Source organism: Maylandia zebra, linkage group LG1 (assembly GCF_041146795.1).
Source record: "Maylandia zebra isolate NMK-2024a linkage group LG1, Mzebra_GT3a, whole genome shotgun sequence".
NCBI classification, from domain to species: domain Eukaryota; kingdom Metazoa; phylum Chordata; class Actinopteri; order Cichliformes; family Cichlidae; genus Maylandia; species Maylandia zebra.
In genome coordinates, this window is record NC_135167.1 from 20,761,687 (window position 1) to 20,788,179 (window position 26,493).

Genomic DNA, 26,493 nt, shown 5'->3' on the forward strand with positions numbered 1-26,493 from the left:
TTCACCCCACCCCCCCCCACCTCCCCGCTGCAGCTCAGATGGACATAAGCCTGTTTTCCACATGCCTGCCTCTGCAGCTGTGCATGCTCATATCTAGGTTATACAGAAGGGGTTTTCATCTTTTCCACAAGGAGAAAATATGCCATGATTGCCCTGAAAAAAAAAACAGAGATAAAAAAAGAAGTATTGGTTCCACCTGGACAATCGAGCTACAGTGGCAGCATGGCAAAACATGTGGTAGTGTAATTATATAGGTATGGGTATGTGCAACTGCCAGTAGCACTGACCTTGGTGGGTTTCTTTTACATAGACAGATAGAGGCCGTTAGAGTCTCAAATGGGTCTCCAGAGAGTCTCACTATGAACACAATGCACATATATACTTCAGGTTTTCAGTTTCAGATGGGAATTTTTGCTTTCCCATCATGGTTGGCTTATAAAATGCCTAAAAACAATCTTTACATGTAGTGAAAATGATTTTATGTGTATTCATCCTGTTGAATATCAAATCCTGGGTGCCCTTCTGAAAATATGTATCTGTACCTCAACTCCCACGCTGCTCTGCTGACATGATTCGGCTCAAATTGGCTCAACGGACTTTGTCCGCTGGGGACAAAACTGGTCTTTCAGGAGGTACTGAAACAATGGTGTGGATCAGTGTGTGGGCTTTTGCACTCATGTCTGCCAGCAAGTTGTGACGTCTGGAAAGAGTTGAGAATTCGCAGAGATTTTCACCCTTCCTTTCCCCATTTGTTTTTGGCTGCCTGTGAGCTCTGCAGTGGTTTGAAAAACCTTGAAGTCAGGTTGCTGATCAGCAGAAATAGAGAACCGGGTCAACCAGAAAAGCAGAGAAACAAGAGGCAGGCAGCTCTGTTTATGAAAGCTGTTGTGTCTGCTGCTTCTGATGCATATTTTTAAAGTTTGCCAGTCTTGATAATAACATGAAAATGTTACGTAAAGTTAAGCGGTTCCGTGAAGATTGCTCTTAGCCAGGTGCGTATTTGTGTAGCCTTACACTGAATGAGAACAAAGGTTTTGGCTTTGACTCCAGGTGTTTCTGCCCCTCTGCTGTGCTTCCTTTCACCCTCTGAGAACAGACTTTAATATTTTGAATGCAGCCAAGGTCTGACGGATAATGCAAATATTAGCACATTCCTGCAAGTTGCGGGGAGAACTATGTATCAGATAATATGTCAAAAGTGACAGTGCCAAGGACATGTGGACTCTCTTTAAAAGACACACACACACATAGACTACAGACTGATAAAAGACTTACTTTTTAACCATCTCTCCCTCTCAAGGACACACTGAGCACAAAGAGCTCTTTTATTCTAGGCCAAACAGTCTAATGGAGACACTGTCATGGTCCCATTTCATCAATATGCTCCTGTTGCTGGGGGAACATATGCGTCATTGATATGTAATCACATAATACTTCTGGACATGAACATGACAGAACCAGGAAAAACCCTGAAATGGCAAAGCTAGCTAATTAAGATGATGGTGTTGAATATCCAAAAGTGACACGTTGGCTTACAGGATTTGTTTTTATGCCAGAGGCAAAAACAGCCAGATAGTTTTTAATCTCTGCGTTGAGGTTGAAGTAAAGGGATTAAGAAGTAGCGCTTAAAAAAGAAAATAAGGAAGAAAAACTTTTAGCTGACTAAGTCTGGATGTTTTGCTAAGCTAAGATTTGAAAGAAGAGGAAGCAGGCCAGTTGCTTGGAAATGCGGATATGTGTTAGTCGACATGGTTAGGCGAGACAATAGAGTGTAAATAAAGGATGGATGTGCTAGCGGCATTTTGGGTGTAGACAAAATGCCAAACTCATAGGACTTGTTTTTTTAAGCAGGACGTGACCATATATAGGATGAACCTGGGGAGTTAGCTTACACTAGCCTAACTAGCTAGAAGAGTGCATTGTGGTTCAGTGTGTTGTAAAACAGGATGATAAGTTGGCTAGCGACAAACAGACAAAATGTATTGGTCACAGAAACCAAACAATGTGACTTTGAGTGCACTGGATGTTGTTAGTTTCAGGGTGTTGATCTTCAAAAATGGCTGATCACACCAAGAAGCAAACTCACCCACAACAGGCCCATGGGAATACTCTTCACCATAAAGAAGACTTACAGTCATCGTATCATCTGCATATTGGGAATCCAGATGTGGCCGGATTGAATTAAAAGATGAAGAAAAGTCAGTAAATAGGAGCAGAGCATGGGCTTTGGCCCTTTCCAGACGACGATACAGGAAATTTATTCAACCACGGCTTCATCTTCAACGCCCCTACAAGGCCTGTATGCAAATTGCAGTGGATCATTATGCTCCATCTCCTGCAGAATCTCCTTTCTGTTGAGCTTTTCAAAAGACTTCATCACTAGAGATGTTAAAGTCCAGTCCCTGAACTTTTATTAGTCTTATTAAATTTAAATAATTTTCCACCCATGTTTACTTAAGATGGAAAGTTGGCATTTTAAAACTAATTGAGGCCTAATATTAAATTAAAAAAAAAAACAAAACAAAAAATGACGCTGTAATGAGCCCATGATACAGTGTTACAGTAAGAAAAGGACTTCACATTGAAAAGCTGACTGGAGCCCTCAGCCTCTCGGCCTGGGGCTCGGTCACTCTGGCACAGCTGGCTGCCGGCGGAGCTCACGGGCACGTCACTGCAACCCCCCCTGGCTTCTGCTTCGCGGCTGCTGAGTGACCTCTCATCTGGGGCTCTCCTTAACTCTTTCTGGGATAGTGGCGCAGCTGCCCCTCCGTTGGTCTTCCTTGGTCTCTTGTGTTCTGAGGGCCTCTGGATGTTTGGAGTTTTGATCTCCTCCATACCTGCTTCATGCCCTGGAGGACGGGGCTGTGGCCCCCCCACACCCTCTAGCAGATCCTTTTTGGCTCCTATCTCAAAGCACACTGTGCGCTGTCGATCTTATGTGCTGCACAATAATGTTTAATATTTAGTATTTACTGTTATATTCCCATAGATCATCGTGATTTTGTTTATTATGTTGCTCTTTTTTTTTCTCTTCTGCTTCTTCTCTCTTTTTTCTTTCTCAACAGGTGATCCAGGTGATCGATATATGTATTTTTTGTCTGCTTATTTTGTTGGTTTTTGTTTTTTGCCTTTTATCCCCGTCCCTCTTCCCCGCTGTTTTTCTTTCCCTCTTTCTTTCTCCCCTTTCTTTTCCCCAGTCAAATCTGTCCCCGTATTTAGCAAGTAAAAATGAAATAAAATAAACAATAAAAAAAAGGTGAGTCAAATAGACCAATACGGCAAGGCTGGGATGGTCCATTTGGTAAAGTAAATCCGTTGGGCATCTTTCTTCGCCTTTAGACAATAATTCTGATGGCAAAAGAGCCAAACGGGACAAGCAAAAAAAAGAAAAGAAAAAAAAGCTGACTGGTAACCTGGTTACAAGTTACAATTAAAATATTATTACTTAAAAAAAACTATTTTAATGGTATACAGCTTTTAAATGAACCTTTATCTTGTCAGTTGTCAGTTATGCACCGCTTCATAGGAAAAATTGGAAAAAAGATGAATAACAGTACAAACTCTTGTCTAGTCATCCAGCTCAAGGCTATTTAGCTTAATGGTTAATGCTGCTTCTTACTGGGGTTTGTGAGATTGTTCGGTTTCCCCTCTGCAGAGAGCTCGATTAAGATAGTTTGCAGGCTGGTTCAGGCCTACATGTGATCTTTAGACTGCTGCTTTATTCAGCAGTTCCACACTCTCCTTTTGCCTTATGTTTGACACCCCTGATGTAATGCTGTGTTCCAGATACCTCGGAATTCAGATGTTGGAGAACGTTCAGGAAAAGGCACGGGAAAACAAGATTTGTTTTGATTCTTAGCAAGATAGAGGCATTCAAGTGTCGCTAGCAATACAACATAATACTTATTTTATTGAGCTTAAAAATACCGCTACAGTATATTCATGGATAGAGCCTCAGTGTCAGTCACTGCTCTGCGTATGGATTATTTAGTGAGTTATGGATACAGAACAGTGCCATTAGAGAAAAGTTTTACCGTTTTACTCCTGTTTACGTTCAGTACCGCTATCTTGAGTTGCTATCTTGGGATTGCTAGGGCTGCTCTGACGTGTCAGGTTGGAAATCCTAGTTGAGGGGACATTCCAGATTGAAATTCCTAATTGGAACTTGGAAGTTAAGAGTTCAACTTATTCAGGAATGCACTACAAACGTCAGGGTTAGTCAAGTCAGCTTTGTTTTGTGTTATGTTGCTTAATGACAAATTTGCCCCATTTTCATTATCAGACTTCCTCCATCCTCACATATCCAAGTTCCTCCTAACAAACCCTTTAGAAAGAAACATCTGAAAAAGCAAGACGGGGACGTGTGGGTGAAAAGAGTGGACACGGAGGGAGAAAGATGGAGACAGAAGAATTGTGTTTTTACAACAACAGGACAGCAACCTCAGGCTAAAGTGTGCCTTTTTGTGTCCTGCCTCCAAACCCCGTAAAACCCCAAAGATTTTAACACTCTGCGATGTCAAGTGTTTCGTCAGTTGTTGACCGTTAGCTTGCCCTTGGCTCTGACATCTCAAGAGAAAAGTTGTATTGAATGTGGTTGAATGCACTTTAAAGGTACTCTAGAGCTTTCTTAGAAGTGGTTGTTTACAGCCAGTAATTTTGTGTAGAGAGATGGTATCAGACCTCAGGAAGTCAGTTGGCTAACGCCTTGGTGTTTACACTGAAATGTCCATCTTGGGCCTCTGTGACCCATTTCTGTGATTATAGCTTTCTGAGTCCAAAAAAAATGAAAACAATAAATTTACACAGATTAAAATTGATTCTAAGTTAGCTACATAAGGTAATAATGATGTTAAAGAAATTATTTCTGCGCTTCTTTAAGGTGTTAGAGATCAAATCAGAGAGAAGAGAGTGGAGTGAATATCATCTCCAAACTCACCATATTTTAATCAGGTATAAATCATATTTACACAGCTGCCAGTGTCTCTGGATTCATGCTTCCTAATTTAACTTAGTCAAATTTTGAATAAGATGAAAGATTTTATTTCTCAAGTTCTCTGAATGTTTTTCTCAACGTCCCTTTTTTTCCTGTCAAGCATGATTTCTTACATTTTTATCGTTGTTTAGTCCATCGTGAATCAGTCTAGATAGTTACACGCGTATTAGGATAGTCTTCGATGCCGGACATGTGATTTGTAGAAATCATTTGAGAATTTCTCTAATTTTAGATCAAACAGCATGTTGATTGATGACTCTGTCTCTCTCCGAGGCATGTGAGTGGATGCTTATGATGAATCTTACGTAACTATTTGGATGACAGGAAATAGATGCAACTTTGCACATTTTCCCTCCTATTTTGGGACTAATGTTCTGTTTTTACTTTGAGCTCTGCGGTTTTATGGTTCACAGAGGAGCAGCAGCACTGGCGGAGTCGTATACAGGACAAGGCAAAATCGTTCTTTGTGTTGGATGAAAATAACGATGCATGCCTCGTCGTTCTAGCCCAGTCCACAATCCACAGGAAATAGCTGACAGCAGGAATGCTCCCTCTCTCTTCTCATCTGTCTCTATAGGAATCAGCTCCACTACTGGTTGGCTGGCTTCTTCATACAACAGCTTCCTGTAAACAAGTCATGCTGCCAAGCACCCTCCTATCCTCCAACTCTGATCTCTAGGGATCTCCATTTGACCTCCTCATGCACCAGAACAATTGCTTTGAGCCTTTTTGAAAGGTTCATTGCTGCACTTTCAGGGGCACTGGCCCTCAGTTTGAAGGGAGGCTTTAACTAACTGCTTTGACAAACTTGAGTAAATGTTTTAGGAAGAACGACTTAACAGTTTCAGTGCTACATCAGCGTTTCATAGTGTTATAAAGAGAGGGTTGTTTAGGATGAAAACAATTACACGCTCAATAGTATTTTCATTGCTATGTTCTTTTCACTTATTTTAGACGTGAAAGGTGGTAAATATGTTTGTGTGATACCAGACATACTGCTTGAGTATGAGCCATTGATTACAATTAGGCAAAGCATGAAGAGCATATGGAAAGATTAGGATGTGGGTTAAAATAGCAGACCCTGAATGTCTGTTGTGTACTGTGGGTAATCCATAGCCCGTAAGACTCTTGCAGAGACCTTGGTTGGAATCTGCCCGGGCCTATCTGCCGTGTGGCTTCCTCTGCTCTGTCTCACAGCTTTCCTGTCCTAGCATAATAATAACTAAAGAGCCCCACTCCTTCCCCAAAAATAGACCTATAGTATTATGTGTACAATATGGTGAGTAAGCAATTAGCACTTTATTTGCTAAGAGGGTTTGCCTACCCATCTATCCACCCTGACCTCCACCCTATGCACAACAGATGGGTTTCAAATATGAGTTTAAGCGTTATGAGAGTCTTTAAATATTAACTTTGTTTTAAAAAAATCTGTATTCTTTTCAATTCTAGAAATAAGTAAGCTAAATTAGTTTTCTGGACTTTGTTTGAACTCAACCTTTAATGTTAGTATCAGCAGAGTAGCACATGTGAATATATGTATTTATATATGATTCATAATGTTTATAAAGAGCTTGCTAAATAGAAGTTTAGCTTTTTCTTTGGCAGCACTGTATACCCGTATGCTTTGATTCCGAAAGGAAATTTTTCTAGGCGTAAAAACCCCACAGCTGTGCCGGGAGCTCCGGGGCTTCTCCAGCACAATACTGTCTACATACTCTGTCAGTTATGCCACTTACGTTCAGTTTATTGAAAGTCATCTGCAGTGTTTACACTGGAGATTCAAGATGGCAGATGGGGTGAAATGGAAAACTCTGTAGGATTTCTTTATTAGCCCGAACTGTGAAAAGTTGTCAGATGCAATAGTAGTAAAGCTATCATTGATGGGGGATAATAGTAACAGCTGCTGTTTCAAAACCTTGCATTGACACATTGATACTACAGTTATATAGACCCATAACCACAACAGATGAAAGAACTGCTATGTTGTATCTGTTTATTCATTTGTTTTTGGCTGCACATGTACATGAGAGGTGCTGTATCAGTAGAGTTAGTGTTGCCTTCTGTTAGCTTTGTGTTTTGTTATGTGGCTCCTTAGTGTAGTGGTTAATATGCTCACTTAGCAAAAGATCTCTGGCTTGAGACCGGCAGGGGACACAAGTCCCTGGGAGGGTTGCAGCAGGACCAGTATGAAAATTTGCAGAGTCATCTGACGTGGCGACTCCTTGGGAATAAGAGAGCAACTAAAATAAGCTTTTTAGCTCTATGATTCTATATCCTGAAAATATTCACGACAAATACAAACAATATAAATGGTTTAATATTCCGTATAAAACCCATGTTTAAATGTTTGATATCCCTGTGTTGTAGGTGAGCGGGTGGTTTGCAGACGAACATGACTGCCAACAAGAGTTCAAAGGCTGCACCTCGTGCTGCAGGAGGTAAAGCTCCTCGGGACGTCCCTGACAGGTCAGTGACATGTTGGACAGGGTGGGCTTGGGTATGTGCATTTCAGGGAGCATTAAGTGGTTTCAAAGTGACCAAATGACTCGACTTGAAAGACAAACAAATCCACTGCTCGAATTTATCCATATTTTCCTATTTGTTTCACTCATGGAAAAAAAACAACTAATGATTGTCAGTCATGATAAGGCTTCCAAAGCTTTTGCAAGTATGATCCTGTTTCCTGGACAAGTGCCCCATTCAGCCCTGAACTGAATACTGAGCTGAAACGTGTGTCAGCATGTCGAGAAGTGACAGTGACATACTGCGGGAAAACTCATTTACAAATGCTTTGTAAAATATAATTCTTTATGATCCTGTCAAATTTGTCAAAAGCCCCTCTGAGTCACATTTCCTGTCACATCAAATAAAATGTGTCGTATTTCATATGTTGATAAATTGAAATATATAGAATTCAAATATTTTCAGTATTGCAGCAAATAAATGGCTGCACATGCATACGTTTAACAAACCTAATAAATAATAAATCAGCTTTATTATCTCCTGATTTGTTGCATTCTTCTTTTTCTTCATGTGCTGAAGAGACTGTAGAAATAATATTTTATAAATGCCTTTAAGCAGTGTGACAAAAAAACCACCACACGTGGTCTTTAAGTAAATGTACAAAAAGAGATAAAAACAAACAAACAACTGGCATGTTTTCATGTCAATTCATGAATTTATATGATACTGTGGTCTAAATTTAAACATTAGAAAAAGAAATACATTTTTAAGGTATCCTGAAAATTGGACATATTTGAAGAACGACCCTTTTGTCTTTGTTGAAGCTGTTACACGACTCTGCCATAGCTGATTTTAAACAGCATTTTTTTTTTAAATCCATGGTTTCTATTATTCTTATATAGTTAATGATTCCCAGGGATGTTGCTGATTTCTATTCCTTTTCTCATTTTTCATTCTGATGAAGCAAGACACACAGAAGAGAGCATTTCTTACATAGAATTATAATGTAACCTAATGGAGCTGGTTTCTGTAGCTGCTCATTTCAATCAGGCCTAATGCAAATGGAAAACCACATAAAGCATAATTTGTGGTACTGCATCGAATCCCCGGTGCAGTGTGTGACATTCCTTGTGTTTATACTTATGTGCTGATGTGGCTGCATCCTTAATTCATGAGTGAAACTGAGTAAGTCTTGAACAACAGAGAGGAGAACATTTGCAGACTTTTGAGTGCGAGCACAAATTAAAATGAGAGAAATATCGTATGTCTGTACTGTTAAGCTAAATACATTCACAACAGAGGGATTCTTCTTGTGCTAATCTAATATACTGAATGTTTATTACTATCAAACAAATCCAGCACAGTTGAGGTGGTGTTGCTGGGATTTCTATGAGGGTACAAGTCTCAGTGGGTACTTAGGATTTAAATCAGTGTCATAAATCTAGTATAACAAATTTTAGGTATTACTGTGTACACACTGTTCTCCATAGTAAACATTCGCAACTAGTCATTGTAAGTAAAACACTGATCGCAGTAGCACAAAGCTTTCTCATCATCCCCCTTGCACCCCATTTGTCCATTTAACCTGCGTCTCTTAATAAAAGTATTTGTTATTAATGGCAGCTGGTAGTCCTCAGGGACTCGTCTTACACAAGACTCTTTAAGATCATATTTAAAGCTCGTGAGATGCAGCCAGATGTTTTAACAGATGGAGAAGATTTATGTGCTATTCAATGGATTCTCACCGACGTATGAAATTAACCAAGGATAAATTTCTAGGACAAATTATGCTTGTGCTTAACTGTGAAGCCCCAGGAGGGGAGCATTTTAATATGCAACAGCACATGGGCAAAGTCTCGATTAAAATGAGTTGAAACTGGAAACTTGTCCAAATACAGGATCTTCGTCTGATGTTGTACTCTGAATGGACATGGACCTGCAAGACTACAGTGAAGACTACTACACTGTTTTCATTGGTACACATTTGCCATATTTAGGTGTTACGCACTGATAATTGACAGAGAGCTGGTAAAGTCGGCACATGCGGAGCTATAAGTTTAGGGAACAGGCTGAATTCTCCATCCTGGTCAGTAACGGGAAGTGGCTTGTGGTTGGAATGCCCTGGAAGCCTGAGTAAGAGCCAGAGGCCAGGTTGTGACTGGCATTCAGCTCTTTGTAGAGTACTGTATGTGTGGCCAGTCCATCTGAAGCTGACTAAACTGGGCTTATTTTTACAACTCTTAAAGCACCCAAAGCCTTGAATAGGCAAAAATCTGATAGAAAAGGTGAAGCTCAGCACAACGTTTTGACTATCTAATTTAGAGGTCTTCAAAGTCAGACTACAGGTCAGTTGGTTTTCTAATATTATTCTTATACTCATATTATTTTATGTTTACAACTGAAATAATATGAAGCTGTCAAGTGGCGTGTGAAGACAGGAAGTTTTCACAGGATTCTGTGCAGACCTGTGAAAGCTAAGTACACCCTCACTGTTTTGATAGGAAAGAAGAGAGTAAATAACAACCAGGTGCTGATAATCAAATGCACTTGAAAAACTGATCATCAGCAAGTGTGAACACCGTTATAAAAGCAGATGTTTCTGCAGCCTCCTGGTCTGGAGCCTTGGGGTGTGTGTTTACACAATACCACAATCTCTGGAACATTGTGCTTTGATCAGAAAAGACCAAAGTAGAGATGTTTAGCTATAACACACAGCTCCATGTTTGGTGAAAATCCAAACAAAGCACGGTGGGGGATTGGTGATGATTTTGGCGCATTCTGCAGCGACAGGACCTGGGCACCTTGCAGTCACTGAGTCATCCATGAACTCCTGTGCATACCAAAGTATTCTAGAGTTAAACGTGAAGCCATCTGTTGGACAGCTAAAGCTTGGCCCAAATTAAGTCATGCAACTGCGCAAGGATCCCAAACACAGCAGCAAATTGACAATAGAATGGCTGAAAAAGAATAAAATCAAGGGTTACAATGACCTCAGCCTGAATGAAATGCTGTGGGACGAGAGCTGTGCATACGATGCACACATGATTAATAGTGGGTCAACAAGCACCTCCTGGGACTTTCTCCACTAGGGTTTAAATACCTGGGACATCTTTTCGTGTTAGAACTGAAAAAGCCTCTTGGATGAGGGGTGAAAATCAGTTCAGACATGTCAGAGTGAAGACACAGCAGTTTGTGCACAATTATGCTGCGTTCTCTCTTTAAGATGTTCTGAAAGCCCAGCATGAAGCCAGCGTGAGTGTTTTCTCCCAGATCATCTTGTTTTTGCTTGTTTACTGTCACATTGTGGAATCATTGTTAGGCATGGAAACACAGCACTTCCAATCTTTCCCAAAGTAAAACCCCAGGGAGAAAATGAATAGTGTCATGATTAACTCAATAAACTGCACTGCTAGTGGTATTAGGATTGCATTGTTGAGTGTTTGGTCTGGTTGCTACTAAAACATTCCAGTTGATACTTAGCTTCAGAGATGCTGTTCCCTCACTAGGTTCCTGTGGCAGACGTAGTCCTTGGCAGAATTTATGATCGGAGTTTTGCCAGGAAAGCAGTAGGAATTTAATTTCCCAGACAAATTCTTTTCAACAGCTCCCCACTGAAACACTGCAACACATGCTGACTGCTGATTAACATCAGTGCTTTAAAAGGATTGTATTCATGAAACCATGGGGTCTATTTGGCTTTTTTTTTTTGGTTTGGGAAATAGGTGCAGACATAATAGGTGCACAAATGTGCAAGCATACATGGGAATACAATATATATGACAAAAACAGAGGTTTTATATTTCCAACAATCTTGAAAGTCAGTGTTTGGTATGATAACCTTTATTCTTCAACATAGGCAAGGTTTCTTGTAATTTCTTTCAGTTGTCCTCAGGAATAGTTCTCCAGGCTTCTTGAAGGACATTCAAAGCTCATCTTTGTATTTTGCTGCCGTTTTTCTGTTCTCTGTCAAGATGACTCCACATTGCTTCATTAATGTAGAGGTCCGGGCTCTGGGGAGGCCAATTTATCCAGATATTCTTATACTACACCGGCAGTGGGTTTGGGTTCATTGTCATGCTGAAAAATGGATCCTTTGCCAGACAGATGCTTCCATTTGGTGGCTCAAAATCTGATGGTACTTTTTTGCATTCATTACTATTCAGTCAATTTTGAGAAGATCCCCAACCTGTAAGACTTGTTGCCTCTTGTTTTCAGTCCAGTTCTTGTGTATGGCATACCCCAGCCTTTTCTGGCTGTTTACCTTCATTAAGAATTCTTTAATTGACGGCCATCCCTCTACTGAGACCATTTCTGGTGAGGCTTTGCTGAACAGTAGATGAATCAACTGAAGGGCCAGATGTATCGCTCAGGTCCTGTGTTAGGCCTTTGATGGATTTTTTCCTTATTTCTTCAGCACATGACTTTGAGATACTGTTCATCTGTTGTTGTTTTTTAGGACTGCTGCTTCTTTTGTCCTCCAGTTGCCAAGTTTCCTCAATTTTTTTAGGAAAATACACAGCATGCTGAGAAATGCAAGTTTGTGGCTAAAAGCTCTCTGGGAATCCCCTTGTTGGTGTATAAATACTATTTTATATTTGTCAAACTGTAATTGTTGGTATTTTTTGTTGACTCAACTAAAGAAATGGGAACAAATGATGTGTTTTTGTGACAGGCTGCTTGTAACAATGTGCCTAAAGACACAATATAAAATTGGTTGTTTACTAAGTTTTCTCTTAGGTGTAGTCATAACATTCTTGAGTTAGGTGCATTCTTTATGCTTGAATGATTCACAGGTCAGTGTTAAGTAGCTTAACAAAATAAAAGCATTTTTCTGAAAGTTGTTAGGTACAAGGACTGGAAAAAAGTAACCAATGTCCACAGGAAAAATTAAAAAGACCTCAAGAAAGCCTGGAGAGCTATCACTCAAGACCACTTTAAAAGTTCCCAGAATGTCCGGATCATTGGAAACAAAATATGAGGCAATGAGGGGTGGCTCGAGGCTTTTGGACAGTGCCCCCCCAAAAATAAAACTGCACCATGTCATGTTATAGCCCCGTTATATTCATCCTTTAATAAAAATCTAAAAATGTGATCCCCTCAGTGTTGTAGCAGTTGTCCCCGCACTGTAGAAAATGGAATAATAAGAATAAAAAGGACAGTTTTTTTTCAAAGAAAGTTGAAATTCTTTTTAAACATTGCAGCCATTGCAGATTACACTAGCCATAAACCTCACTTTGTTTTTGCATTACTACTGCAGTTTTTTCGGAAACCACCTAATATAGGTAGTTTCCCTTAGGTAGTATCATCGCTGGCATAGCATACATACATTTTCACTGCCATGCAGATGACACCAGCCTTTATCTATCCATGAAGCCAGATAATACACACCAATTGCAGGAACTGCAGGAATGTCTTAAAGACATAAAGACCTGGATGACCTCTAATTTTCTGCTTCTAAATTCAGATAAAACTGAGGTTTCTGTACTCAGCCCTAAAAATCTTGGAAATGCAATTTTTACCAGATCTTACTCTGGATGGCATTACCTCGGCCTCCTGTAACACTGTGAGGAACCTTGGAGTCATTTTTGACCAGCACATGTCCTTCAATGCATATATTAAACAAATATGTAGGACTGCTTTCTTTTTTTTGCGCAGTATCTCTAAAATTTGAAATGTCCTGTCTCAGACTGACGCTGAAAATGTATTTATTACTTCTAGGCTGGACTACTGTAATTCATTATTATCAGGGTGTCCTAAAAACTCCCTTCATTGGCTTCCTGTTGAATCCAGAAGTGAACTCAAAATCCTGCTCCTCACATACAAGGTCTTAAATATTCAGGCCCCATCTTATCTCAATGACCTTGTAGTACCATATCACCCTATTAGAGCACTTCGCTCTCGCTCTGCAGGCCTACTTTGTTGTTCCTAGAGTATTTAAAAGTAGAATGGGAGGCAGAGCCTTCAGTTTTCAGGCCCCTCTTCTGTGGAACCAGCTTTAAGTTTGGATTCGGGAGACAGACACTATCTCTACTTTTAAGATTAGGCTTCAAACTTTCATTTTTGCTAAAGCATATAGTTAGGGCTGGACCAGGTGACCCTGAATCCTCCCTTAGTTATGCTGCAATAGGTGTAGGCTGCTGGGGGATTCCCATGATGCATTAAGTATTTCTTCTTCATTCACCATTCCCACCCAGTACGTGTTAATATAGACCTCTCTGCATTGAATCACATTTGTTATTAATCTGTGGCTCTCTCCCACAGCAGGTCTTTTATCCTGTCTTCCTTCTCTCACCCCACGCGGTCGCGGCAGATGGCCGCCCCTCCCTGATACTGGTTCTGCTGGAGGTTTCTTCCTGTTTAAAGGGAGTTTTTCCTTCCCACTGTTGCCAATGTGCTTGCACATAGGGGGTTTTCTCTGTATGTATTATCGTAGGATCTACAGGGTCTGTTGTTGTGATTTGGCGCTGTAAACAAAATGGAATTGAATTGAATTAAATTAAATTGAATAGGGGCTGCTTATCCTCATACAGTGGGGCAAAAAAGTATTTAGTCAGCCACCGATTGTGCAAGTTCCCCCACCTAAAATGATGACAGAGGTCAGTAATTTGCACCAGAGGTACACTTCAACTGTGAGAGACAGAATGTGAAAAAAAAATCCATGAATCCACATGGTAGGATTTGTAAAGAATTTATTGGTAAATCAGGGTGGAAAATAAGTATTTGGTCAATAACAAAAATACAACTCAATACTTTGTAACATAACCTTTGTTGGCAATAACAGAGGTCAAACGTTTACTATAGGTCTTTACCAGGTTTGCACACACAGTAGCTGGTATTTTGGCCCATTCCTCCATGCAGATCTTCTCGAGAGCAGTGATGTTTTGGGGCTGTCGCCGAGCAACACGGACTTTCAACTCCCGCCACAGATTTTCTATGGGGTTGAGGTCTGGAGACTGGCTAGGCCACTCCAGGACTTTCAAATGCTTCTTACGGAGCCACTCCTTTGTTGCCCGGGCGGTGTGTTTTGGATCATTGTCATGTTGGAAGACCCAGCCTCGTTTCATCTTCAAAGTCCTCACTGATGGAAGGAGGTTTTGGCTCAAAATCTCACGATACATGGCCCCATTCATTCTGTCCTTAACACGGATCAGTCGTCCTGTCCCCTTGGCAGAAAAACAGCCCCATAGCATGATGTTTCCACCCCCATGCTTCACAGTAGGTATGGTGTTCTTGGGATGCAACTCAGTATTCTTCTTCCTCCAAACACCACGAGTTGAGTTTATACCAAAAAGTTCTACTTTGGTTTCATCTGACCACATGACATTCTCCCAATCCTCTGCTGTATCATCCATGTGCTCTCTGGCAAACTTCAGACGGGCCTGGACATGCACTGGCTTCAGCAGCGGAACACGTCTGGCACTGCGGGATTTGATTCCCTGCCGTTGTAGTGTGTTACTGATGGTGACCTTTGTTACTTTGGTCCCAGCTCTCTGCAGGTCATTCACCAGGTCCCCCCGTGTGGTTCTGGGATCTTTGCTCACCGTTCTCATGATCATTTTGACCCCACGGGATGAGATCTTGCGTGGAGCCCCAGATCGAGGGAGATTATCGGTGGTCTTGTATGTCTTCCATTTTCTGATGATTGCTCCCACAGTTGATTTTTTCACACCAAGCTGCTTGCCTATTGTAGATTCACTCTTCCCAGTCTGGTGCAGGTCTACAATACTTTTCCTGGTGTCCTTCGAAAGCTCTTTGGTCTTGGCCATGGCGGAGTTTGGAGTCTGACTGTTTGAGGCTGTGGACAGGTGTCTTTTATACAGATGATGAGTTCAAACAGGTGCCATTCATACAGGTAACGAGTGGGGGTCAGAAAAGCTTCTTACAGAAGACGTTACAGGTCTGTGAGAGCCAGAGATTTTCCTTGTTTGAGGTGACCAAATACTTATTTTCCACCCTGATTTACGAATAAATTCTTTACAAATCCTACCATGTGAATTCATGGATTTTTTTTTCACATTCTGTCTCTCACAGTTGAAGTGTACCTCTGGTGCAAATTACTGACCTCTGTCATCATTTTAAGTGGGGGAACTTGCACAATCGGTGGCTGACTAAATACTTTTTTGCCCCACTGTATATTAAAACATGAGAATTACTGTAAATTGTGAAGGACCAGATGTCAGTGGGATCCTGCTTTTAAAGGACTATAGAATCATATTTGGTCATATTTCCTTTGTCTCCACTGACATTTCAGCCTTATGATGAAAATAGTGTTAGTGTTATTAATCATTCAGTTTACTCCAGAGTAACTCTGGAAACTACCATTAAAACTCTGCAGATGTGGGGTCATGTCTTCATTTCTCATACAGTACACCTTCAAAGCAAGTAAGATGAGATGTATCCTCCATGGCTTCAGCAACCAAGCCCCCAGCTTTTGTATAAGTTTCTCCACCCTGGAGTAGGAAGAGTGAAACCAGGGATGGGCAGATAGGCGTGAAGTCGGATCTGTCCCAACCTGCATTGTTGGATCATAGTCCACAGCCCTCAGCTTCCTCCTCCCATAGCTCTTGTTATTCTAACCATGGCTATGACATCAGATCTTCCCAACACTTCACTTTCACAAGAGTTAGTCACCTTTCAGCTCATGACAAAGCTCCTGATGTGCTATGAGTGGTAGGTTAACCTGCTGTTAAGTGGAAAATTTGGCACTCTGTGGAAATCTTAAAGCGGGTGAGCACCGTGAGAAAAGGTGTGTGTGTGTGATAGTGTGTGTGAGGTAAACGGTTGCAGAGTCTGCAGTAAGTGCGAGAACACAGTAGCACCTAGTACAACTTAGCTGCAAGGATCAGCAAAAGTTTTGTGCACCTGAGCGGAGCAGCGAGACTTTCACAGGTAAGATAAATCTCGCTTGGCATGCTCCTTTCTGTGTGAGGTCCAAACTGATTCTCCTCAAGTTTTTTTTGATTATGTGGAAAAATCCGCAGTGGCGTTTTAATGTAGTCTGTATTTCCTTTGGCCTGTATTTGAATCCCGCGCTGCCAAAGACAGAATACTTTAGTGTGGTTATTCTAAATACGTGGCTCAGGTTTTCATGCTGTCTTTGATCTCGGAAATGATTTCAAATCTTTCGGCTGATTCTTTACAGTTTTCTCCCATCTGTTCCACATTTGCACGCGGACTTGTTGGCACCTTTTATGACACTGGTTTGTTACCATCTGTCAGTCTGAAATATTTTTTTTAAATGTAAATTTTCTTCACACCTCTCTCCGCCTTGTTTCAGGTGCCAGTCTACATCACCGTGTCCTGCTCTCTCTGCCAGCCAGCGGCAGAGCCAGCAGCCGCTCCTCAGCGACAGTGAGAACTCTGGCAAGCAGAGCAGGTACGTCAGAACTGACGGCAGGTTTCTGCTACGCGGTGGATGGAATAACAAGACAGCTAGCCTGTGCAGCGGTGCATCTCTCCCAAGTGAGCCTGACTGCCAGGGGCGTCTAACCAAGTCAAAGAGCATCAGCTGCCTGGAGAACAGGCTTTCCATCTACAAGCCTCCAGCTCAAACCAAGTCCTGTCAGGAAAGTCAGGGCGCCCAGGAGCAGAAGGAGAAACAAGGGGATCTCGCTCCAGGAGATGGACTTAATGGTAGGACACTGAGCTGGAGCACGCTCTCACTGGGACCTTCCTCTTACCAAGGCCACAAGCGCGCCCTCTCTCTCACCTCTTCAGCAACAGGTGTCCCTCCTGCCACAATCCGCAAGAAGATCTCAGAATGGGAGTGCAGAAGGGTGTCTCTGCCTAGGATGAGCTTGTGTCTGGACAAAAGAGGAGGGGAGCGCATAGGGAGTAGCGAGGGCTGCCCGAGCCTGCTGTCTTCTCCCTGCAGCGAGAAGACTTTTGACTTTAAGGGGGTTCGCAGGATGAGCACGGCATTCTCTGAATGCTCCTTCACAGAGACGGAGGAGGAGGAAGGATTTCCAGACAAAAACGGACGTTTCCAGAAAAGGATCGGCAAGACAGACTCTGCGGGACCGTTCGTGCGCTCCCTGTCTACTCGCAAAGAGACGTCAGCGGTCCTCAACAGGATACAAAAGATCGAGCAAGCCCTTAAGGAGAATCCCAGCCCACCCCCTCCACGTTACCTGAGTAACTGCTACGCGCCGGATAAGACGAGACAAAAGTCTTTTGTGATAGGGGACGACCTGGACAGCACATGTACCAGTAAGCGCAGCAGCATTTGTTCAGTGAACACTGAACCGGACACCGCTTTGGTGCCCGACAAGCTCTCTAAACTCAGACAAAGGTTTAGTGTGAGCTCAGCCAGGTCCGAGAGCCCAGAACCACCGAGCCAAAAGAACTCTGTTAGCACACCAGTCAACCCCTTACCTAAACCCAAACGCACTTTTGAATACGACGCCAATCGAGACCAGAAGGGTGCATCGTCGACCAATGGACTACCTCCAGACAGAGCCTCTGAGTCTCCGCCGCCGCTGCCCTCGACCCCTGCACCCAGCACGACACGAACGGCAAAGACCGAAGGAAGTGCCCCCATCAGAATCCGGGACAGGTGAGGCAAAAATCAAATGCCTGCTTTTGTGTCTGTAATCACACAAGTATAAGCACAGGAAACTTGTACATTACCACACAATACGATGCTTTATTATTACAGTCTGGAGTTTTGAGTGAACAGGACGAACCACTTTAAAACAGGAAGTTTTTGAAGGGCTAGGGAGAAAGTATGAAACCTGGCATGCACTTACAGTGTAATAAAAACGTAATATTTTGTGGATCTTGCATATTCCAACTACATGCATACCACATGTAACATCCCCAGAAATATTTTAAAAAGCATCTTGGAGCTATACAGGTAGTTTACAGATTTTGAATTAACTGCACATTTACCATTCCCAGTCTGTACATTAATAAACTCTGCAAACTTGACAGTTTAAATGACAAACTTCTGTGGTATGTTATAATTTGGCATTGGACCTAGTTTCTGGCTTCATCTCCTTTAAGAGGATAACTCATCAAACATGTTTGACTGCCTTGTGAGAAATTAGGCTTGTTCATTATGGCTAATTGCTTCGCTGATGATGAAGCTCAACAGGCTTCTCATCAGTGTGTCCGTTTGCAAGGTTGCTGCACGTCCTGAGTTTGTTTTAGCTCTTGAATCAGCTGTTAAGGTTGCCACTGAAAAATAATACTTTGACAGAGGATTTGAAATGCCAGATCCTATCCAGAAATGTATGCAGGCCCATAAAAAAGGTCTGCTCCTATAACTCTTTCATAATCCTCTTTATCAGAAGTCCTCAGTTGTTTTTTGTGAGCGTCGGGCCTGTCCAGATCATCCCCGTGTGTGAAACGGGCATGAAATCCTTAAACATTCATCCCTGTGACTCTGTGTTTAACATTCCTGTGGTTCAAGCAATTTCAGACCGAGCTTATAGCCACAAGCTGTCGATGGCGCGACTTGACCGTACTGTAGATCCCTGCGCCGATGTAGCTCCGCTAACAGTTTGTGCAGTGCTTCGACATGTGGCATGTGCTTTACACTGTGCAGACAACACGCAGGAATAGTAAGATATCTGCATGTTTACTTTGGACTTATCTAGAATTTTTCGGTGATCGGAGCATGATCCTTTTATTTCAACATTAATTCTTCTGATTTAGGGTTTTTTTTAAAGGACAAACGCTGACTTTAATGCGCTTATCAGCACTAGGAGTGTTTTAACCACCTGTTTCTGTTCTTCCAGATGACAAGTAGTGCATTTTAGAAGTAGGGCCAGCTGTCTGGATTATATTTTAATACAACCTGCACTTTTTCTGTCCTCTATCACGTGTTGACATGCTCTGAGTAAGACACTGGCTCGTGTTGACTTGTCCTCCTTGTAATTTTGCCTCAGCACCTTGGTCTGTTTCAAATTGTTTATCTTCTTCTAGAGAGTCGTGTGAGTCGGAGGATGCTGCCAGCTTGCCGTCTTCATATCCGTCCTCGCCCACGGAGAATGGCGCACTGACCACAGACGCACGGAGCCGACCCAATTCCAAAAGCACTTTAGAGGAGAATGCCTATGAGGACATAGTAGGTAAGCACACTGGCTCAGTACACTGTAAACAAGACAAGATGTAAACATTAACTGATCTTCAGATCGTTGATCTGTAATTTGTATTACTGTATAAGTCACCTTTCAAAGTAAGACATACAACATTTTTCTGGTTCTTTTGTCTTGAATTTGCATTTATTTTTCATGTTTTCTATTCCTCTGTGATAGTAAACTGAATATTTTTGTATTTTGAACTTATGTTGAGACAACAAAAGGCAATTTATACGCAATCTTGGTCTTTAGGGAAGTTGTCCATGGTAATTTTTTTTTACAACAGGTGTCTGGTTACATATGAATTATGAAGGAAATACAAATTTGTTGTAAGAGTAATGTGACAGCTGAGGCATTAATTATAATCTTCAAATCGGTTTGCTCCAAACATATAATGATACAGGTACTATAAAGGAAATCAAAGGCAAGGACACCCAAATCATGTGAAAAAGTTTTAGCTCCACTAGTTACACTTGTTGGCCACTTTATTAGGTACACCTGCTTAACTGCTCATTTACGCGAATATATAATCAGCCAATCACGTGAGAGCAACTCGATGCATTTAGATCTGTAGACATAGCCAAGACAATCTGCTCAAGTTCAAATTGAGCATCAGAATGGAGATAAAAGGTGATTTAAGTGACTCTGAACGAGGCGCGGTTGCCGGTGCCAGACGGGCTGGTCTGAGTTTTTGACAAACTGCTGACCTACTGGGATTTCCCACACAACCATCTCTATGATTTACAGAGAGTGGTCCGAAAAAGACAAAAATATCCAGTGAGCAGCAGTTCTCTGTGTGAAAATGCCTTCTTGATGCCAAAAATCAGAGAAGATTTTTGTCCAGACTGTTTTAATTTGACAGGAAGGTAACAGAAATTTATATATAACCGCATCTCTGAATACACAGCACATTGAACCTTGAAGCAGATGGGCTACAGCAGCAGAAGACCAGGCTGGGAACCACTCCTGTCAGCTAATAACAGGAAACTAAGGATACAGTTGGCACAGGCTCGCTAAAATTGGGCAATAGAAAAGTGGAAAAATGGTTCTTGGTATAATGATTCTAAATGTCTGCTGCTGCATTCAGATGGTAGGCTCACAATTTGGCATAAACAACATGAAAGCATGGATCCACCCTGCCTTGGATCAATTCAGGCTGCTTCTGGTGATGTAATGTGTGGGGGATATTTTCTTGGCACACTTTGGACCTCTTAGGCTACGTTCACACTGCAGGTCTTAATGCTCAATTAAAGCGGCCCGCATGCGCAAAAGAAGACGTCACACACAACGCACTCTGTTTAGACCCAGAGCAAACAATATTGTTTGACTGATGGTCCTTAAAATAAAGACTTCGGACTTTATGTTTCCCAATTTTTGCTTTAAGTTATGATAAGTAATGATCCTTATTGCTGTTTTAGAGAGGAGCTGTGCTTCAAAGGATAGTTGCAGATTTCTGTCAGAATCTGCAGATTATACAGTACAAATAAAATGTTCACGTTGTCTTCCCAACAGTTTCACTAACATCTACACTGGATGGACAGGAAGCGTTCACGATGTCTTCTCGAGCGCTGATAATTGGCGTCTGTCTTGTGTCAGTGACGTAAAAGACGGATTTAATGCGACATGACCGTTCAAACAGCAGTTGCTTTCTAAAACATCAGATATGTATCGGATTCAGTACCACATACGAAAGTGACCCAGATCGGATTTGAAAATATGGGATTTGTGCCGTTCACACTGTCATACCATGGTCGGATATGGGTCGCATAGGGTCAAAAAAATCGGATTTGATGCGCTTTCGCCTGCAGTGTGAACGTAGCCTTAGTATCAACAGAGCAAGACAGTCTACTGGAGTATTGATGCTGACCGTGGTTGCTTCCAGCAGGATAACTCACCATGTCACAAAACTCAAATCCCCTCAATCTGGTTTCTTGAATGTGAAAATGAGTTCACCGTACTCAAATTCCCCTCACACTCACCAGATCTCAATCCAAAAGAGCACCTTTGGGATGGGGTGGAACGGGAGATTCATGTGTGGCCGATAAATTTGCCGCAAATGTGTGATACTGTCATGTGAATATGGAATAAAATCTCAGAGAAATGTTTCCAGCACCTTGTTGACTCTATCACATGAAGAATTAAGGCAGGTCTGAAGGTGAAAGAGGCTCCAAACTCGTACTGGCAAGGTGTACCTAATAAAGTGGGTGCTGAATGCATATCATTAGTCTGATTGTAACAGAAGCTTTGGCAGACAAAGTCGGATGTTTTAGTGACTCTTAAAGTTGTAATAAGCATGGTGGCCCACCCCCTTTTCGCTTTTGCTTCATGTAGAAATGTGTGGGGTGTGGAAAACAAATCCCACTGTGGGAGCAGTCAGTGAGCACTGAGCCTGAAAATAAGATTAATGGATAACATGTGGCTGCACGGGTTGAATTTTATTGTAGAGATCGACTGGGTATCTGCATTTTCACTCTGCTATCCGGCATCAGCAGGGCGAAGAGGAGCAGTGGGAACTCCCACAGTGAAATGCCTTTATTGATGCAGATAGATGTAATCAGTAATCAGTAAGTGGCAGTTCACCAAATGTTAGAGTAAGGATGGAATTTTTTGTGTGGTCACAGATTTGCTTTTTAAAAAAATTGCTAAGCATCATTTTCTTACATTTTCATGAAGCGTTTCTCGCCGGAGAGAAGTCAAATCATTGGTTTGTTGTCTGAGATAATTTGTGTATGAAATGCTGGACGCGTCGAGGAGCCAAAATTCCTTTCCACTAGCAAATGACCCCAGGCCCTTTGCCCAGTTCAGCTGCCAACTCCCTCGGTACATATTTAATGCAGTGAAAATGTGTCAGTGCGATGTGCAAGCTCATGATGAAACTTGTGCAAAAAAACAAAAAAAACCCAAAAAAATCCCCAAACAGTTTACACACTCTGCAATATTTTTATTATAAACGCTCAGTGATGACTAAATAAGGGTAGGATGTTTTAAATATGCAAGCATAACCATTTTTTCCCAGTCAGTGCACTTCTTCTTCTCCTTCTTCTTCTGTTTTTTTTCTTTTTTTCTTTTTGGCTGAGGATGTGCAGCGGTCTGAGATAGAGCGTCAAGTCATGACGGATTTTCATGTGACTCGCAACAAAGCTCCTATTGTTCATCCGGCACTGTGAGGGTGAGAGTTTGCGGGTTGGAGACGCACTTTTCCCGATCTTTGCCTGTTCTCGACAGAGATGTTGTCTTCGAGTTGAAGTGCTCAAACAAAAGCTTTCAAACTAAAGTTTCATTTGAGAAGCAGCCACGCTGGTAGGAAATGAGGGTTTTTGTGTATCTTATTACACGGTACAGCCATCTTTTACAAAGAACAACAACCTCCCGTATATTCTCTGAACTCAACAAGTAAGCGTGTACGGAAAGAAACAGGAAAAAAACCCTTTTGCTGATGTTTAGATTATATATATATATATATATATATATATATATATATATATATATATATATATATATATATATAGTCTAGGTCTCCCATAATGTGTTTCATATTTGCTCTTGACACGTTTTTCTCTTTGCTATTTGTAATTATAAAAATCAAATGCAAAGCAAGCTGACATTAAAGCTGCTTTCAGACGAAACAATTTCTAGGGAGTACCTGTGGGTAAGTACCCACTGGGGATGTCCCTGTGTTCCAAATTCCTTCCAAGCCTTTATTCTGATTGTATTCGCCCCTCAACAAACTCTTGAGGCTGATGTAATGCAGGCCAGTGGTTGGTAGCTCAGCGTCACCTCTTGTTGTGGTCAGCGTCTTCATTTTCTCCCCACATTGCTGCATGGGGTGGATGCCCACTAGCAAACCGAAGGGAACTGTGAGTGCAGAGTTTTATATTTAATCAAGATTGCATCTTATTTCCCTTTATTAAAGTCTGGACTCCATCTCATCTTTAAGAGTTGCTCTCTAAATAGCTACATTCAGATTTTTAGCCAATTACAGTATACCTGCATCACTCAAAGTTCCTCTTAACCTGAGGAAGTACCCTGGTAACGCTGGCTAGAAAAAAGACCCTATAAAACAAAGTGCTGCGATGGTTCCCAGATGTGAGGTCTCTTTTTCATGTCGGATGAAAATACATGAACACTGACTATGCAAGAAATGAAAAGAATTAAATAAATAAATAAATGTTTTTCTTTCCCATGAGAACTTTGACTTCTTTGACTTTCTTGGAAGGACGCCCACTCACTTGTTGTCAGTTGGCACTTGTGCTTGATGTTAGGTGTTTATCTTAAGATCGCTGGCCTTTTTTGACCTGCGCTACAGTGTTACTACGATTGCATGATATATTGTGACATCAGGGAACCGTGTAAGTGCTTTTAACCAGTGTAGCTGATAAATGGTGTGCCGGTGATTGATCTGTTTACAAGCTGATGAATCACACCCTTTGCACCACTGACACAATGATTCAGCTGTCTGCTCTTACCCCACTGCGAATGAATGAATCTGGGCGACTGTCTGCTACGTGTAACGAGCGATTAAACAGATGCACCTTAGACACATAAAGCAAGCTGTAATTTTGTTATGGTGCCTGAAATACTGTACATTCTGCCACAAAACGTCGCGGGCGTGGTCACGGGAGAGACTGTCTTCGTGACGGAGGCGCTGTACGGTTTGCGGTCCTGCCAGAGGTTCTTCTATAGCGTCCGTCCCTGATGTAGTTTTGTTTCAGTGGTTGAGCATTGGTACAAGATCGCCACTTTAGAGGGTAAATTGATCCTGACATTGTTGGTGTAGTTTGCTCTGAGCCTCGCCCTGCCCAGAGCGTCTATTGTGCGTGTGTACAATCACAGTGTGCAGCTGAGGTGTGTCCCCTCCCTGCGTAATGCTGCGTGTCTGGGAGTGTGTTAGGGAGAGATCCTGATGTTTGTAATCAGAGCAGCAGATTAGTACCCTCCAGTGCATGAGCAGCTATAGAGACATATGATTTTCCCAGCAGGCTCTCATTACAGTATAGCTTCGGTTTAATGGCGCAGCGGCACAATGTGGGGTCAGACTGAGCCCTCTGATTCTGCCTCGCAGCTTTAATGATGCACATAAAAATAACTCCACTCAACTAATTGACTGCATGACACAACATAACGCCCCGAAGCTCCCCATCCAGTGTACATTGTCTGTGCATGGATGTGTGTGTCCAGGTTAAATCATTAACCTAAAAATAGGTAACTGAACAAAGCTATGCAAGCATTTTTTTAAGTTAGGTGCTTAAAAAACTCTCATTGTTGGAGGGTTCACCGGGTTTTCCTTTAAAACACAGCTACCAGATGCACTTCTGTTGCCAGATAACACTGATTTTCTTTCTTTTAAAAGTTCCCTTCATGCATTTCGACGCCATCTGGCTCTGTTTTTTGTTCTTCGCCATGGTTTCTTCTCTTTCTCACAACCTTTTTCAGACCCTGCCAAAAAGCTATTCTCAGAGCACATGTCTGAATAGACACGGACTGTGGTGTTACACAAGTTCTGTCTTTATTGAAGTTGGTCCCCTGCCAGGTGACATCAGCGAGAGCCATGCTATGCTCTGTAATGTTCATGCTCTTTGCTTTCCTGCCATCATTTAGTGACTGAAGGACAACTATGGAGCGGTAGCAAAATCTATGCTTATTGCAGGCCTAAAATAATTTGCCAAATGAGACCTGAACTCTTGTTTGTCAGATGCCTTATTAGATTGTCTTATGCAAAAAACAAACATAAAATGATATACTTAGCTGATGTATACTTGAAAGAACCAGTGGTTATTGGAAAGGTCTTTGTGGAACTCATGATGTACTCTTCTTTTGCTCTCTCACTACAGTTTGCATATCTGGACAGTGACTCAGTTGGGAATTAACTTGAGTCGGCTGTGAATGTCCTTTGACTTACCTTTCATCACTCATCCCTTTTTGAAATAACCTAGGGAGGCTTTCTTGGACCTCTGACACCTTTAATCGCCTTCTATTTACCCTCTTTGACCCCTCGGCCTCATCTGTCCTCTCTCAGAAACGGCCTGCTTACACAAACTGTTGCCAGCTGTACTTCTATCGTGAACACTCACTTTATTCCCACAGAGAAGGAGAATCCATATGAGGACGTCGACCTGAAGCGGCGGAGTTTGGGCCGTACGTCTCGTCTGTTGGAGAACAACCGCTCTTGGTCCGTCATGGACAGGAAGCTGAACTCTCCGCCTCAGGTAACCCTTTCGGGGTGTCACGGATGAAACCTGGATAACGTCTTTTAAAGAATCTCACACCTCATTTGAGTCACTCCAGGAAACAGCGTGACGTGTTTAGACCTTGCGATGTTTACAGAAAGGGCCATCTGCTGATTTAGTCTGCTCACTTCATTGCCAGGCACATGCCTCACACTATGTAAAGTAGAAGGGACAAAAGGAGTACATGTGGTAACAACAAGCATTGTTTAACGCTGCTGTAAACACTGTTTGAACCGCTACTTTTGATAGAGAAGTCCATCAGAGAAGTCAGTCATTTCCAGAGTAGCGCTGAGAAGATGACAAACGTTTCAAGTTATCACATGTACAGGAAAAACCCCTGCTTTGAAGATGGACATGCTTTTTTAAGTTGTTCCTTTGAACGCCACTCCCTGTGACTGCTTCACAATAAATCGTATTCTCCTGCTTAAATGCTTTAATGTTTTGTTTGCATTGACACTAACACATTAAAGCATTGTGGCCCACATACGGACCGGTGCAACTGACCTTTCTGTCAGTGCAAAGCTATTAATCTACACATTTAATTCCTGGTATATTTTAATAAAAGAAAAATAAGTGCAATTTAAAAAATAAATGTTATTGTTATGTTATTGTAGGGTCAACTTAAAATATAAAGTGCCTTAAGGGAACTGTTGTTGTGATTTGGTCTTATATAAATAAAACTGAATTGAATTACTTGTCAGTTTTTCTACATAATAAAGAAACGTTG

General features: G+C 41.8%; 1 protein-coding gene across 2 annotated transcripts in view; it reads left to right on the forward strand.

Moving 5' to 3' along the window:
* Window positions 1-26,493, forward strand: part of dennd2b (DENN domain containing 2B) — a 57,423-nt gene that overhangs the window by 9,129 nt on the left and 21,801 nt on the right. For both annotated transcript variants that reach the window (XM_014412439.3, XM_004543174.5), the window contains exons 2-5: window positions 7,361-7,459; window positions 16,734-18,011; window positions 19,385-19,530; window positions 25,624-25,745. In XM_014412439.3, the coding sequence (XP_014267925.3) occupies window positions 7,386-7,459; window positions 16,734-18,011; window positions 19,385-19,530; window positions 25,624-25,745 (1,620 nt within the window). In that variant the 5' untranslated portion in view covers window positions 7,361-7,385. The remainder of the gene's footprint in view (window positions 1-7,360; window positions 7,460-16,733; window positions 18,012-19,384; window positions 19,531-25,623; window positions 25,746-26,493) is intronic.